Raw genomic sequence first — 13593 nt, 5'->3', positions numbered from 1 at the left:
GAACTTCAGCCTGTGCTTGCTAAATCCTAGATATTCAGCCTGCGCCCGCTAGAACTTCAGCCTGTGCTTGCTAAATCTTCAGCCTGTGCTTGCAAGATCTTCAGCCTGCACCCACTAGGTATTCAGCCTGTGCTTGCTAGATCTTCAGCCTGTGCTTGCTAGATCTTCAGCTTGCGCCTCCTAGATCTTCAGCCTGTGCTTGCTATAACTTCAGCCTGTGCTTGCTAGATCTTCAGCCTGCGCCCGCTAGAACTTCAGCCTGTGCTTGCTAGATCTTCAGCCTGCGCCCACTAGATCTTCAGCCTGCACCCACTAGGTATTCAGCCTGTGCTTGCTAGAGCTTCAGCCTGCCTGTACTGAGATGTCAAGCCTTGACTGGGTTTTCCGTGACATTTAACATTCTCACTCCGACTTGGAAAGCCATGAATGGTACTACCTCTTTTCATCTTCAGACGGGGATCACCCCACACACTCCAGCCAGACCTTTGTACTCAGCATCCTCTCGCAAGCTAGCTCTCCCATCTTTACCAGCGCATTTCCTCATGGAGGGGTGCCCTTCCCAAATTTGGCAGGAATGCAGATTCACTGCCTGTTTTTCACAAAACCTCTAAAAACCCCATTTGCCCGGTCTGACTAAACCACAATGCTTCTGTTAAAGTACCCTTCTCTTCCTCTAACTGGTCTTGAGGCAATAATTTGATAGTTGAAATTGGTTCAGCCTCATCTCTATTCATACCATTTGGAAAGGGTGGCCTGTATTGTAGTGGTTAAGGTACATGACTGGGACACGCAAGGCATTGCTCCAGGGGAGAGATTGTCTCCTGCGCTTAGTCTCAACTATACATTGCTCTGGATAAGAGTGTCTGCCAAACACCATTAATGTAATGTAATGGAAAGCGGGAAATCAGAAGGTTTTTATTTTTTTGGCAACAGGGTTCTCTTGGCGGTAGCCTAATCCATATTTTAATTTGATATATTTTCTAGAATAAAAATATTATTTATTATGATGACAAACTTGACAAGCAGTTACCAAAATTATCTTACAAAAAAATGTTTATTCAGTGTTGTTCTCATGGTACCAATTTGCCTTCCCATTATATTCAGGTGCAGTGCACCTAATCTCCCCCAAAACCTGCATTGTGACATAAATATTCACAGAAAGTTGAATGTTTCAACAAAGGTTAATAAATTAGTTAAGTGACCTTTTTAAATCGTCCATATACAATAAACAGAATTTACATACAACCACGTTTCAATAGATCAACATGGCCCATTCAGAGTGGTGCACACTAAATACTGGGAACAGGATTACTTGCTGCGAAAGAGCGAAAACACAAAATAACCGAACTTTTACTTATACAAATATAGGTCAAACCACGCCTCCACCATTCCGACTGAATTGATTTTGACTCAAGACTGTTGTTTGTCCAATGTGACACAGCACCTTACAAAAAAATAAATAAATACATAAAAATAAAAAGCTTTTACAGTTTCATACTTTTCTGATGGAACTCTGGCAGGCTGCTTTACTTCATCAAAGCATACCACAGTGCCATGTTCAAAACCTACACACAAGTAACCTATTCAATACCACATTAACATTCTTCCTCGCCCAGGAACCATTTCTTGACTTTACATTCCAAATTAATCAAGTGATATTTATTCAAGATCTTTATCATTATATTGACAAATGGTTTGTCTCCGTGACTCTTCTGAATGGTCAGGAACATGTCAATTAGGGGCACATTTTTGTCTTTCTCCTTTGCCATCCTTCTGACTGCGTTTTCAAGTCGTTTGTGTTTCTTTTGATGGAGAGGGTATTGGGAAACGTAGTCCATCACTGCCCTGTCGCACACAGCCTGATCTGTAGGGAGAAATCATTTACACATGATGTTAACACTTCTCCAGTAGGACATCTGCCATTGCAGTTTGAGAACGGCTTCTTTGTTGTTAATTATAGATTAAACAAGATAGAAGGAAAAATAAAAACGTAACATTCATTAACAACAGAAACCACAATCTCACCTTCGGGAGAGCTTGGCAGGCCAGAGCTGTTAATCTTGCACAACGTACAGAATGTGTCCCATTTATCGTTGCTGGGAATCGTTCTCTCTCCGTCCTTGCACTGAGAATGTTTCTGACATTGATTTATGGTCGAGTACTCGGACGAAAAATACCCCTCCTCACACTTGACACACTTGACGTCGGTGTACGCAGTACCTTCATGGAAAAAAGTTAAACATTAAGATTAAGTTAAACAAAACAGTGCGGAGAAACGAATCTAAATGAAACATCTAAATGATAGCAATAGCTCAGCGTTTTCAGTGATTGAACGAGTGAAATCATTAAATAAGCTTACCAGTCATATTTGCACCTTGCCCGGGCGGACATGCTCTGTGCTTCGTGCAAAAACCATGATTAAAATAATGTCCAGATTTACACTCGCACACCCTGTTATGTGTGGTGTTGCAAGGTAATTTTTCGAACTGGTCTTCCATGCAGAAGACATTACAGTATAGGCATCGCTCCATATAATTCCAGAATGCAGTGTAATGTCGTTCCGGGCACAAGCCACACACAGTTTTCCTGTCTTTCGTGCAGTGCTTCACCACGTGAGTCCCAGGGGGACACTTGTCACACGTCACGGGAAACCCTGTCACGTCATCCGTCCACTGGTAAGTCGATACGATTAGCAGCTCGCTGCCGTCAAACGGCGCAAAGGCGAGAGCAGCCAGGAATATTATCAGCAACTGCGAAAAGAAGAGATGCGTTAAAATCATGATTAATGTGAACATAAATGTCAAATTTGGTTGGCCAATATGTATTCTTGGCGGAAAAGTATCATTACCCAACTGTAGCCTGTAGGAACACGTTAAGAAATTTGTTGATCTACGTTCGAAAATGTTACAAGTTTTTTTGACTAATGAAATTTGGCATGCATGTACGCGACACGGACAGGCTTTGAACTTATAAGATCAAAACGGAGAGACATAGGTTACTTACGGTCTTCATGCCTCGTGTATTTGATGAAGGTCTACATTCCCCATTGCAAGGTCTTTTATAATACAGCTGCCGTTTCAGAATGAGTCACTGCATTGTCATACTTACGCAGAGAGTGGGTGGCATTGTTTACATTTACAAGAGAAGGAAGCGCACTGAGCTTTTAGGGAAGACCCAGAACAAGTTATTGAACTTATGCCTATGTCATACTATGATACCATACATAGGCTACTATATATAGCAACACATCAAGCCTGTTCAAACACAAAAAACTCCCACAAGACACTAAGAATGGAAAAGCCAGCTGTGGCATACACACCTTAACTAGTGTCAAATACGAAATGAATGGAATTTTAAACAGTCTGAGAATGCATAGCCGGAATTAGATTGATGTAATTATGATTTCAACGCGCGTACAGTTATGTGCAAAAATAGCAAGCAAATCTCAAATCTCAAATGTCAGACAAAATATGAACACGGTATGTTCCTCCCATAATGAAAAAAAAAAGTCAAAAGTAACGAAAATTACTGTAGGGAGACCAAGACCAATACAAATATTAATTTGAATCTGAATTTAAGATGCATTATAATATGAACTATCGCTGTATTAAACTGCAAAGCTGCTACCATTAAATCGTCAACCCAAATACACGTACAAATCATGAGTCATTTTAAAAGTTCCATTCAGTGACTGGAACTTGTCCTTATGTTCAACACTGCAAAAGGTCAACATTTTAACAATGTTCTTAAGATGTCGGAAAAACCCTTCCCTTTCCGGAACACATTTGTTTGGTATGACATTATATTATTAGGCATTATCCTACATTACATTTCATTAGGGGGCGACATGGCTCAGGCAGTAAGAGCGGCAGTCGGAGGGTTGCTGGTTCGATCGCCCGCCCTGGCTGTGTCGAAGTGTCCCTGAGCAAGACACCTAACCCCCAAATGCTCCTGACGAGCTGGTCGGGGCCTTGCATGGCAGCCAATCGCCGTTGGTGTGTGTGTGTGTGTATGAATGGGTGAATGAGAAGCATCAATTGTACAGCTCTTTGGATAAAGGCGCTATATAAATGCCAACCATTTACCATTTATATTGGATTCTTCGTAATCCATATTTTTATGTAAATCTGTGCATTCATTTTATTTGTATCTGTGTAAAGCATTTTGGGCGACATGTAATTATAAAGGGTTGTTGTTGTAGTTTCCACTTCCTGAGCATTTAAACAAATGTTGTGGTACCAAACAATGCTATCTTTACTGGCCCTTACTTCAGTAAGGTTTCATTATCTTTGCATTGAAGGTACAGTTAAGATCATTTCCTTCCAAAATGAAACTGAGTAAGAATCTGAAGTGGAAATGAGTGGTAGTTTCACCTCCGAAATATCACAATCTCATTGTACTTTATGTTGGCTGGTAACCGTTTTAGGGCCCAGTTTGTTTGTTGGTTTATTTATTTGACCATATTATCTTCGGAAGAGAAAAAATGAAATTAAAATTAAAATAAAAACAAAACTGTCCAGACATGTCAGTAAACGCGAAATCCACAAACTGCCACGACCTTGTCAAAACGGTTTAGTCCCACACCATTTCATCAATGTGAATGAGAAAACACTATGCCACTCCAAGTTTTAACAAGTCAACATACCGTAGGCAAGTGAATTGGTTCATGTGGGATCCAATGTTTCTGCAGCAGATAACTGTCCTTTTTAGAAAATAATTTTAATATCAATTTTAATATTTTCAAGTTGTAACAAATACAAAAAGAAAAGTCCGCACTATAATCTTAAAATTGTAATTTCCTGAGAGAACCCCAACCCATTTGCAGTCATTCATCACACAATGATGAAATTAAGCAATTCATTGTTCAAACTGAAATCCTGGTTCTCCTTAAAGCGTAGCATAGGACCATACTCCATTACGGTTTGTAAGCCAGAAAAACCGGCTGGGTGGTCCGTTGCAGACTTCCAGCCATGGGAGGGGGCGCGGTGTACATCTAACCTCATTAAAAAGGCAATTTCTTGGCTTGCAAAACATGTATTCCCATGGATGCCATTTAACCACCACACACTTAAAAGTAAAGCTGCTTTGCCCCCCTCCCGCCCGAGGCAGGAGGTCCTGGAAATGTTGAGACAATCGGAGCAGATTTGAGAAGCCCAAGGACCTCCTTCTGGGCGGAGAACTCTGACGGCATGACGTGGCCCCAGCCGACTAATTCCTCAGACTGGAAGAGAAGAAGGTGGAGATCTTGCTTTGTCCTGGCGCTGACGCAGTACTGGAACCTGAAGGAGGCCAACAAACACTTATCACCTGGGCTAGTTCAGCTTTTCTGTCTGATGTACGGGGACCTACGACCATCTGCTAAATACCGTAATGCGATGTCATCAGCGCCTACACAGTGGCTGCCTGTATTTTATGTCAAACGCATAGTCATCAGACCTACAAGGCAATGGGGAAGAACTTGATGGAACATTCAACGTGTGTTCCATAAGAGCAATGTTTCTGGGACCACTATAAACTCAGAAATTAACGTATAACTGAAGAAACTTTAGTCTGACGGTGTCAAAAGTACCATTGTTAGAGGGTAGCCCCAGGAGTCGGTGGGTGGGCGAGGGGCGGGGAGCTATTACCTGGAGTTTCCAGGTACACCTGTGGATCCTCCGCTGCTGGAGCCAGGGAGGACGGGGCCGTGTCTCCCCCGGCCAGGTCCTTCAGCATGCCAAGGAACTGCGACTTGTGCTGAGGCCGGACGAACATGGCGAAGGCTGTGGAGACAGGGCCCCAGAACCATCACCTCAGGGCTGAGAAACGGCAGATTAAAGCAGGGGGCGGAAAAAACAGGACAGTACTCACTTCTAAGTAGACAGAAATCTTCCGACTTCTCGGTCAACAAACTCACGACCTCCGAGACCATGTTTTCATAATTGTCTGTCTTCTTGTAGTCTTGAACCGCCTTAAACAGCAGTTTAGACTTCTCGGCTCCGATCGCGTTTTTGACGTCGTTTAGAAAAGCGGAATGGATCTGGGTCTTCTGCATAGGTTGGCCTGGGCCTGGGCCTGAGTCCATCTTCTGAGACGGTGGCTCGCCATTTGCTGGAAGGGGGCAAATAAAATGTCACACGGGTGTGTGAAAGTGTTATTGATAGAGGTCACGTGACAAGGCACCAGGTGTGCTGCATATTGTTCCAGCGCGACAGAACGCCTGGCCAGCAATGCGCTCATGTGTCAGCCAGCACCTTGACCTCAAGTCCAAATGTTCTGTTTTGATTTCCTGTTACTGATTTCAAGGCACCATGTCGGGATGCAAGAGGGCTCACCAGGGCTGGGGCCAAGGGCACACAGGTGGGAGCCTCCTTTGTTCAGGAAAGCGCTGGTGTTCAGCTGTTCCCTGGCAGCCAGGGGGACAGGTTTTTCAGCTTTTGCTGCAGAACAAAAGTGTGAGGTCACTCAGTCGGAATCGATATACAAGGTTGCCCGAAATGGATATAAAACTAATTGTGCGGAGCGTGACATTCAAGAGGTTTTGGCCAAAAACTGTACGTTGTCATAAGTGAGATTACATGAAATCTATGATCATTTTTCATTACGCGTAGCCAACCAGCTTGGGAATCGAGCCGGGTCATTGGGTCCGTTTCAAGACTGAGACATCGAAGAAGTTCACAGTTTACAACACACAGGGAGACAGGGGAGGGAGGGAAAGAGAGAGAGAATAACTACTCATCATAAATCACTCACCACCCCCCCCCCCCCCCCCCCCTTTAGAGATTCACGCCGAACATGTCGTGGCATATTTCTAGATTTACATAACAATCCAGTCATGAGAGTTGCTTCGTGATATGATGAGTCACACCCCGAGCATGACAGGCAGCTGAAAGTCACCCAGTGAGGCTGTCACCGTTCACATGCATGTTGTTATCCCAGAATCAGCGGTTACAAGGCCGTACAAGGCCTGATCTGCTCGGTCATGTCATGTGGAAATGAGCACTGGCTTGCTGATTAGCGTTTTTTTTTTTCCATGACGTCTGCAGGAATTCCTTTTGAGACCTTTTGTGTTTATTGATTTCTTTTTCAATCAAAGGGAGAAATCTTAATCCAACGCACATGATAAATGACTAAAAACTAGTACAAATAATAATAATTATAACAACAATCATGATAACCATAAAAAACAATAAAACAATAAAAACAACAACAATAATAATCAGCAATACGGTAGCCTAACAACATTCCCAGACTTGTTAGGAAGCCAGCTGGGAAACATCAGTGCATGTTAACTATAAACAGTAATCAAGAACCAAAGTACAAATTGTAAATACATACCCAGAATATAGTGATCAAAGTCTGCATTGAAGGATACTGGCTCGGTGTGGTGAGAGCTGCTCTGCTTTCTCCGGTACGGTTTCGTTAACCAGACAGAACTCTTGCACGTCTCTCGCAAATCAAGACTCGGATAGTTTCTGAATTAGGCGGAATGGACGCAGTGTGTCCCTCTGCTTCCCTGACTCGTTACTTGTGTAATGAGTGAGATTATTGCCTGAGCCCGAGGTGGGAAATATTTGTTGAACAGACGTGTTTGCCAGGCAGCTAAAGACCAACAGGGAGGGCGGGTCTGTGACATGCACAGGCCTAATAGAGGGACAGTCTGTGACGTGCACGCTCCTGATCAAGGTAGGTGTGTCACGTGCACGCTCCTGATCAAGGTAGGTGTGTCACGTGCACGCTCCAGATAAAGGTAGGTGTGTCACATGCACGCTCCTTATCAAGGCAGGTGTGTCACGTGCACGCTCCTGATCAAGGAAGGTGTGTGATGTGAACGCTCCTGATAAAGGCAGGTGTGTGACGTGCACGCTCCTGATAAAGGCAGGTGTGTGACGTGCACGCTCCTGATAAAGGCAGGTGTGTGACGTGCATGCTCCTGATAAAGGCAGGTGTGTGACGTGCACGCTCCCGATAAAGGCAGGTGTGTGACATGCACGCTCCTGATAAAGGCAGGTGTGACGTGCACGCTCCTGATAAAGGCAGGTGTGTGACGTGCACGCTCCTGATAAAAGCAGGTGTGTGACGTGCACGCTCCCGATAAAGGCAGGTGTGTGACATGCACGCTCCTGATAAAGGCAGGTGTGACGTGCACGCTCCTGATAAAGGCAGGTGTGACGTGCACGCTCCTGATAAAGGCAGGTGTGACGTGCACGCTCCTGATAAAGGTAGGTGTGTCACATGCACGCTCCTGATAAAAGCAGGTGTGTGAGGTGCACGCAGTACCTCTCTGCAGCAGTAGAGTCTCCTTCTCCTCCTTGGACAGTGAGTGCTCTGGCTTGTAGCCGCATCCGATCCCCGTCAGCTCCCGGCACGTCTCATCAAACCGCTTCTTGTGATGAGGACGAATGAACTGGTAGAACTCTGAAAGGGCATTTTACAATAGCGGTGATTACCTTTCGCCTTCTAGTGGTCAAACATTGTTACTGCTGTTCAGGGCGGAGGGAGAAGATTCGGAAAAGTTTGCGAGTTTGACAGTCATTCAGTCAGACACCCAGCGAGGGGTGGGACTGTCAATTTCCATGTGAATAGCGCTGGAATGCTTCTTCGCGGAAATGACGAATAGCTTCCCAATAGTCAACTTTGTACCTGTAATTACTACGAAAAACAATTCATGACACGACTGACGGTTTGGCAGCGGATCACGTTTTCATCGTCGACCTTTAGCCCACTTCTGAATTTCCACTTGACAGCCAGAGTAAAATGGCCGACTACGTTCCTAAGCTTGTCTCAAAACCGCAACGTCCACAGGCAACCTGTCGCTGCCTTTATTTCACTGCACAGTCCAGGCGCTACAGTTCACCCACAGCTCCAGCACTTTGACTATTGCCGGGATAGAATGGGATTGTTTGCGTGGCTGGGTGTTTGTCACAGAAGTCACAGGTGATTTTCTCTTTTCTTGGCAGTCCCCTTTAATCGTTTCTTTTCCGCGAGTGTTTCGAAGGATAACTAAATCAAAACGAACACACGCTCTTTCTGCGAGGGACAAAAGTGATTAAAAGCAGCATATCATTGCATTTCATTTACTCATATTTTTTTTATGAGCGGCAACACTGATTTTCTTTTTAAAACTTCAGTTACTGTCACTACGGTTGAGCGTGGTAATTTCAGTCACTTCCAATTACTTCCCATAGTTCCAAATACTTCCCATTTAATAAATTATTTAGTATATATTTTCTGACAAAGACCAGAGCCTTAATTAATATTTACTATTAATGATCAGTTTTATGATTTCTTGCTTGCAGTTGAAATTCCACCCTCGTTAATTTAAGTAAATTCAACAGAATATATAATCAGCCACACTTATAATATATGTGACCTTTATTTGCGCGATCCACCCTAAAATGCATAATCTTGCGATGACTCGCCTATATTACACACATACTGAAGGTCTAGCCCCGTGCGGGAGTTGGATACACACGCGTTTCCTAGGCGGTGTCATTGACACATACATGCGCCATACAGCCATCTGAAAATCGTTTCCAGGCTTTGTATATCTGGCCTAAAGAGCCTGGCAAATCTCTAATTTAGCAAACTCGGGTGATTAGGCTACATAATTCAATCCGTTAAAAAAAAATCCAAAATGTGTCACAGAAGGGTGGAAAGCGAGTCACTTCCTCTGTGCTGTCATCGGACTTCTGCTTTGCGTGGAACTGACACTCGCTCACCTCTCAGAAGGGCGTGCGTGTTTGCGTCTTCCGTGAACAGCTCCACCACCACGGCCAGAAGCTGGTCCAGATCATCTGCCCTCTTGTAGGTCTGCAGGGCCTGCATGATTTGCTGGAAGTTCACCTGACTCAGTGACCGCTTCACTGCCGCAAGAAACACTTTGGCCTTTTCTGCCTTGGTTTCCTCTTGAGAACTTGGGGGAAGTGCTTTGTTCTGAGAATAAATTTACATAAACAGCAGTGTAGAAATTGAGCTCTAAAATAAAGCAACATTTTTATTTTGGGCACACACATTCACATTTCCACATTTTAGTGCCAAAGAAATTTCCTGCTTTCAAGGTTTCTTAAATAAAAAACTGTCACTGTTCAGTTTCACAAGAGAAAGATGATAGATTTCATGAACTAGCTTTGTTGTCAGTTAGCCAATCAACTAATCTGAAGAAGGACTGAATGTAACCAAGCACAACCAAATCTCCTGTATCCTATCCAGACATAACCTGCTATCACAGGGCAGTGAGGAGATGAACGGGAAAAAAGTTTAACTGTCGCCGGCCGACCAACTACAGTGATATTTGGATGAAGCAACTGCAGACATGGGGAGGTCAACAAACTGGTGGGCTGTTTGTGAACCGTTTGCTGGACGCTTGCACACATTACGCTGTACAAACTGAAGACACCACTTCTTTTTATGTTTGTCTCTTGTTTGACGGACATCGCTTCAAATAAAAAGTTCACTTTGGTCTTGATTGCACTGCTGCCTTCAGGCTACTTGCTGGTAACCTGTGACAAATGTAGTCCAAACACCATGTTTACAAGGTCTAAAACAAACTGGCAGACCGCTGGGACCGGAGTTTCAGAATCCTGACACAGATAAATGAGGAAAGAGAACAGGAAAGAGAAAGGGCGCTTCTGCTTCCTTAGCTAAAAGCCTGTTGACAAGTGAGGAATTTGGACATTTCTTTCTGTCTGGCTGACAGAATGAGGTTTTTTTTGCATGGCTTTGAGGCACTCGGTTTCCTCTCCAGTCAGTAATAAGTACTGGTAGTGAAAAAGCTGCCAGCCATGTAATCGGTCATCACTGTCAGTACACTGATTAAGCAATCCGAGTTAGAAAGAAAGATGCCAGGGAAAGGTCTTTAACATGGCCCTCTTTCGGCGAGATATGCTCTTCTCTCCGCATCCAATGGATGCTGAGATTTTCAAGGGCCGAGAGGGAAAGGAACAGCAGAGAACTAGACAGCAGTGGTTAGAGCACTGGATTCAATTCCAGGGTTCAATTCCCAGGTGGGGCATTGTCATTGAACCCGTGAGCAAAGGTACTGATCCAACATGGCTTTAATACAGATCCAGCTGTATAAATGGGACTGTGGCATGGGTCAATGTGCAAGTGAGTGTGTCTGACCACAGAAACCACATTACAGGGGAGGACAAACACTGCCTCAGTTTTTCCCGTAAGCATCATGTGTCACGATTCTTTTTTGAGATGACAACGGCATAATGACAAGGAAATGACAGAGCGTCACGTTGGGTTCAAGAAACGATTGTGTGACTTTTTCACAAGAAATACAGGGGAGGGGGTCAACATGTACATAGGAACCACCGAACACTTACCCACTCCTGGACCAATCGGATTTTGCGCCTCCCTCCCCTCGATTCGTCATCCATGCGTTTGTCATGCTGCAGGGAGAGGGTTGACAGCCGGCTGGCCTGCTTAGACAAGCCACAGACAACCGAAACGCCGTTTAAAGGCGCTGTTTGGCAGGTTTCCCAACTGAACAGCTCCAAGTGTTGCACATTCCAAAAAGCATACGTGCTTCAGGTCGGGTAGAGTCATCATGATCACGCATGTATTTTTTTTCTTTTTCTTTTTTGCATTGAAAAGCCGGGTCATTCCCGGGTATGGAATCAGAAGTATAACATTATTAATTGAGACATAACTTGAAATTATATCAAAATTAGGCAAGGGAGTGAGCTTAATGGCTGTCGCTAAAGAGTAGCCAATGAGAAAGTTGTGTATTTGACATGAAAAAGGACCAGGTTAAAATTTGCTGTAAGAAGCAGGATAATAATTTTAATAATTTCCAGCAAAGATCATATTGATAGCTTTGGTCAATGGAAGCAGTGACTTTCGAGTTAATGCAAAACCTTGTTGCTTTGTCAACGTCACTATATCACAACTGTAAACACATTTTATCATTAATTCAGTCACTATTTCAAGTGTTACCTTCCATACTAAAATATTACTTGCATGTGGATAAAGTAGCCTAATAAACCAACAATGGTATCGAATTTGCTACCACTTTCAATCAGTTTCGCATCCTTGATGAACAGCCTTAAAGTTGAACCAACTGAGTAACCATGTAGCGAATATCTTTAAGGGCAGCAAAGAAAGAAACAAGGCCACTTTTTTCCACTCCAACAGTTTTTTGTACCACCATCCTCAAATTCTGCGAACGGATGTCAGATGACGTAATATAGAGTCCACTGTGTTACAAACAGAATATGGAGAAGCGGCCGCTTTAACGTCCGTTAAAAGGTAGTTCTTCTCCTGAGGAATGTGGTTTATGATTATGGTTGCTTATTGGCTATCCCAGGCAAAAACATGTCAATTGGTAAAACAAGTCAATTGGACCAATAATTATAAAGAAAACGACAAATAACTACACAACTTCCCTGTGTTCGGAAGACCATGTTAGCTCACAATGTAGCAATGCCTATACACCAGTCCGCCATTGCGTCACCACCATAGCCATGCCTCATCTCGGGGCCAGGCATAACACAGTGGGAATAGGGTATTTTAACTAAATTATCTATATCTCGACAATATCCAAATTAGTTAAATATTTCCGACAAGCTGAAAGTCGTTTGAGCATTTGAACAAGTTTACCTTTTTACAATGAGTAGTTTTTGAGAACGAGAGCTCTGTTTCACCATGGCATTATATACAAGACATGGAGCTAGCTAGCCATCAAGCTATTGAGCTGGTGAGAATGTGAAGAAGTGACAGAGCAGGTGCAGATGCAGACTGGTGCTGGTGTATATAGCTTATTTAGGTCAAATACCCTATTCCCGCAGTGTAATTCCTACCCCTGAGTATGTCAAAGTACGGAGATTCACTGGTCTGGTCTATTCACGATGTTCAGCTACTACTGTTATTCATTCTGAAAAGCTGATCTGGAAGTAATTTCATATTTATTTGTCAGCACTGTTCGGAACATTTTGAACTCTTATTATATAATAATTCTTTGGATATTATTTTAAACGGGCCAGAAACGTAATGCAGCTGGTTAAAGAAAGAGGGTTGAATTAATACACGGCAACAGCACACAAGCTGGAGTGCATACAGGATATAAATTTCCTTTCTCGACATAAACAGGAATCTCTAGGGTGTTCTGGGTTTCCCGTGAGACAAAATTGGAATCCCGCAATCTCTGCTCATTTTACGTGCAAAGATACGGCAGGCATTAGAGCTTTGAACTGCGAGCACACAATGGCCTCCGTGTACTTTTGTGATCGTTATCCTGCTGGGAATCAGCAGCTGAGGATCTTGCAAAAATTTCAGGGGAAAATCTCACCAGTGTTCAAAACCATGCTGCCAAAAGAATTCCTGTTACCTTTCCGGAAACGTCCGGCCAAACCCAATCGATTATTCATAAAGGTGATGTACTCATCCAGGAATGCCATCTTTTTGTTTGAGAGAATGCTCGGGGGCATACAGTGGGGAGGACAGGCAGTTTCAGTTTGAACACATTTTCAAATGACTTCACCAAGATAATTCTACTCTGAGTGATGTCTGAACCCAGGCAAGCTAGTTATGCCAGAGGGATTTATCATCAATGATACTACAGTTTAAATTGTAAAGAAAGGATTCACTATGAGAGAGACTGAAAGA

The 13593-nt window shown here is 43.5% G+C and overlaps 2 protein-coding genes across 3 annotated transcripts in view; both read right to left on the bottom strand.

Annotated features, from left to right (window-relative positions):
• Positions 1–1035: 1035 nt before the first annotated feature.
• LOC133138816 (tumor necrosis factor receptor superfamily member 6B-like) lies at positions 1036–4252 on the bottom strand. The gene is made up of 4 exons (XM_061257896.1): positions 3004–4252; positions 2360–2750; positions 2026–2220; positions 1036–1864 (listed from the first exon to the last, which is right to left on the bottom strand). Exons 1-4 carry the CDS (start codon positions 3010–3012, stop codon positions 1596–1598), a joined length of 864 nt encoding a protein of 287 aa, XP_061113880.1. The 5' UTR covers positions 3013–4252; the 3' UTR covers positions 1036–1595.
• Positions 4253–4400: 148 nt separating this feature from the next.
• rtel1 (regulator of telomere elongation helicase 1) overlaps positions 4401–13593 on the bottom strand; it is a 35246-nt gene continuing 26053 nt past the window's right edge. Inside the window, exons 27-33 of one of the 2 annotated variants that reach the window (XM_061257894.1) lie at positions 11313–11411; positions 9702–9915; positions 8260–8397; positions 6315–6419; positions 5851–6090; positions 5628–5762; positions 4401–5279 (exon numbers count right to left, since the gene is read on the bottom strand). In XM_061257894.1, coding sequence (XP_061113878.1) covers positions 5209–5279; positions 5628–5762; positions 5851–6090; positions 6315–6419; positions 8260–8397; positions 9702–9915; positions 11313–11411 — 1002 coding nt within the window. In that variant the 3' untranslated portion in view covers positions 4401–5208. The remainder of the gene's footprint in view (positions 5280–5627; positions 5763–5850; positions 6091–6314; positions 6420–8259; positions 8398–9701; positions 9916–11312; positions 11412–13593) is intronic. The other variant, XM_061257895.1, reaches the window with a different exon arrangement.

The sequence above is a fragment of the Conger conger genome, chromosome 10 (assembly GCF_963514075.1).
Source record: "Conger conger chromosome 10, fConCon1.1, whole genome shotgun sequence".
Lineage (NCBI taxonomy): Eukaryota > Metazoa > Chordata > Actinopteri > Anguilliformes > Congridae > Conger > Conger conger.
The sequence above is the reverse complement of the archived record's forward strand: the minus strand, read 5'-3'. Positions and strand labels throughout refer to the sequence as shown.

What these genes read in the sequence shown, in the direction of transcription:
- LOC133138816 (XM_061257896.1), bottom strand. An exon ending in GCAAGGTGCAAATATGACTG is followed by an intron (nt 2,221 to 2,359) that starts GTAAGCTTATTT and finishes TTTTCCATGAAG; the next exon opens with GTACTGCGTACACCGACGTC. An exon ending in CCTGCCAAGCTCTCCCGAAG is followed by an intron (nt 1,865 to 2,025) that starts GTGAGATTGTGG and finishes TTCTCCCTACAG; the next exon opens with ATCAGGCTGTGTGCGACAGG.